Source organism: Myzus persicae, unplaced genomic scaffold (assembly GCF_001856785.1).
Source record: "Myzus persicae strain clone G006 unplaced genomic scaffold, MPER_G0061.0, whole genome shotgun sequence".
NCBI lineage: Eukaryota > Metazoa > Arthropoda > Insecta > Hemiptera > Aphididae > Myzus > Myzus persicae.
This window is the reverse complement of record NW_019103315.1, coordinates 1-2,927: the sequence shown is the minus strand read 5'-3', so window position 1 is coordinate 2,927 and position 2,927 is coordinate 1. Positions and strand designations below refer to the sequence as shown.

Here is a 2,927-nt window from a genome sequence, read left to right as displayed (position 1 = left end):
TTCGCTAACTATTTCTAATAAGTATTATCAATATAGAAAATGTGCGTGACACATCGATAGTAAATGATGATATATAATCATCGACCACTAGCTAAGTATAAGTTAGCTGATGTGACTAACTATAGTGATTTTGACGCCATGTACTACACCACTGCAAATTATTTTTTCAAGTAAGATTTAACTTATAAAGCTACACCTAAAGGCTAAAATAATATTATTATACTCTCGTCATTAAAGCCGACCCCAGACTAACGGTCTACAAACAATTGACTGTTTTCGTTCAACTAAAAGTCGTGCCTATTTATTTATTTTTCAATTTTACTCAGAAAAATAATATAAAGCTTCTGTTGTATTCTGTAAGTAAAACTTGTTATTATTTACTTCGTGCACATACGCGAAACAATAAATTTCAGTTGAAATGTTCAATAACTAGGTCATTTAAGATATTTTAATTTAAAATGAATGTATCTCGTTACAATAGTTTGTAATATTGACCATGTTTAAATGTATTCCGATTCAACTGCACTAATTTCTGCGATAAGTGAGTCACAATATCAATAATAATGTAACATGACATATTATTTAAGCCCTGTGCATCACCATGTGTACGTAACAAAAATAATATTTATTTTAGAGAACGAATACTTATAAAGCTTATGAGTTTTATAAATCTATAAAATCAAATGTGATTTTTGATCCATGAAATTATTTTAACCATCTCGCACTTAATATAGAACATATAGGCAGCAATTTTTCAAAAGCAGTAGACACTCATGATTAGCCATCAGTTATTATGGCTATTGAACTAATTAATACCTCATTAAGCTGAGAATATTAAACAAATAAAATAGGTATTATAATTTATTGCAATTTATTAATTAAAATGTTATTTTGTTTGTAAATTAACAAACCAAATTTTTTTTTAAAAAGAACATTGTTTATTAGTTTTTATACATATTAATTTGTATTTAATTTATTATTATAAATTTATGCTATTTGTTTAATAGCCGAAGAACATAAGTAACAATGGGATTGCAGAATGAGCATTCAATAATTAATTTGCAGTATATGAAAATTACTGGATTCTATCAACTACTAATACCATCAGATGGCGTAAAATTATTCAATATAAATATTTATAAGACTGCATTCATCGTGCAAATATTAATCCTTTCTGTTACCACAATAATGGGGTTTTATAGCATTTATGCTTTTATAAATGATGTAAATCAAATATTTAATTATACTATAATAATTTTCGCTGCTAACTTTGCAATTTTTAAGTATTACTTTATAATAAAAAATGCAAAAACCATTTGGAATTTCATGCATAATATGATGTCCACCAATTTCTTGTGTTATAAAGGCCACACGAAAGAAATATATAAAATTGGTCGAAATAGATCCTCAACTTTAATATTGATTTCCTTTGGTCTATGGTCAAATATCGTACTATATTGGAGCTTGTCGGCAATTTTAAGCAAAAACAGTTATTTTAAATTAAAATTCAAAGATGGTGTTTATAATTATCGTTCAAACGCTATTGATTTGGTTTATCCAGTAACTGATACATTTTATAATAAATATTTTCTTGTATTTTATCTACTTGAAACAATTTTATTGATATTTTGGAGTCAAATGATGTGGGTTTTTGATATTTTAATGATTTCGGTGTGCATAAGTATTGAACACCAACTGAAGACTATTGCTGCTTCATACAGTTTAATAGGCCTCAATCATAATGAATTGACTCGTGAGTTATATATGTTTTGAAATACTATCGAATTCATATTTTCGAATAGAATATGTCAACATAAAAACATTCACAAATATATTTTACCTGTATTTTTATTCAGGTAACAATAAAAGTACCAAAAACGTTGAAGCTATATTAGATTTAGAAGTACTGATTCAAGATCAACAAAATATTTTAGAGTAAGTAAATAGTAAATACATACTAAATTATGGTTGATCAACAACAAATTAAAATTATGATTTATAAGTATGATGATTTTTAAAATTGTTATTTTTAACGATATAGCAGGACTATTTTAAATATAATTACATGGAAATTGATCTACTGTCATATACTTAGTAGTTCTAGATAATACATTTTTTTATCAAGTGAAAAATTTGCATACCTACGTGCTACGTCACACATTTGTTACTTGTATTATAAACAATTAGATGCTTAAATAATTTTAATATTGTTTCAGAAAAACGAAAAATATGTATCAAATTCTTAAACCAGCTACATTTATTCAACTAGCAGCTGAATCATTTCAAATTATTTTACAGCCTTGTATGATTTTAAAGGTACATTTATTACTTTTACAAAAATGTTGTGTCTTAAATTAATTAAATATTTATTTTTTAGCTTTATTTTGACGGATCATTATCGCCAACACTTTTTTTTAAGTTATCATTTCCAGAAATAACATATTTATGCCATTTATTTCTCACTTGCTACTTGTTTAGCATTGTTAATGAGCAAGTATGTATTATACATAGATATAAATACCTAAATATATACTTAACCTGTAATGAATTTGTAATAACATTTTTAAAAATGAGTTAATTATTTTTAAATTACAAATTGAAATACATTTTTGAATAAAAAATTTGATCTCATCTTGGAAAATTATATACATAATAAATATTTTAGGTACTTTCATATTTTAAATTTAATTTAAATTTTAGAAAGAGTCCATGAACTTTGCCCTTTATAGTAGTAATTGGACGGCTATGAGTGTTAAATTCAAAAAGCTACTATTGTTTACAATGCGAATGAATGATGCTGAGAATTTGAAGATGCAAATATCAATAAAAAGAATGGTCAATATGGAAATGTTTGCGGATGTAAGAATAACAAATATAATGATTCAAGTTATTCTATTATAGTAGACTATTATGTTTATTATTTTTTT

At 25.1% G+C, this 2,927-nt stretch overlaps 1 protein-coding gene across 1 annotated transcript; it reads left to right on the top strand.

The window, feature by feature from the left end:
* Positions 1–1,013: 1,013 nt before the first annotated feature.
* Positions 1,014–2,886, top strand: LOC111034249 (the record flags this gene model as incomplete). The annotated part of the gene is made up of 5 exons (XM_022315374.1): positions 1,014–1,753; positions 1,857–1,935; positions 2,217–2,316; positions 2,378–2,494; positions 2,701–2,886. Coding segments are annotated over exons 1-5 (1,209 nt in total), but the record flags the coding sequence as incomplete, so codon positions are not given.
* Between the last annotated feature and the right edge of the window lie 41 nt (positions 2,887–2,927).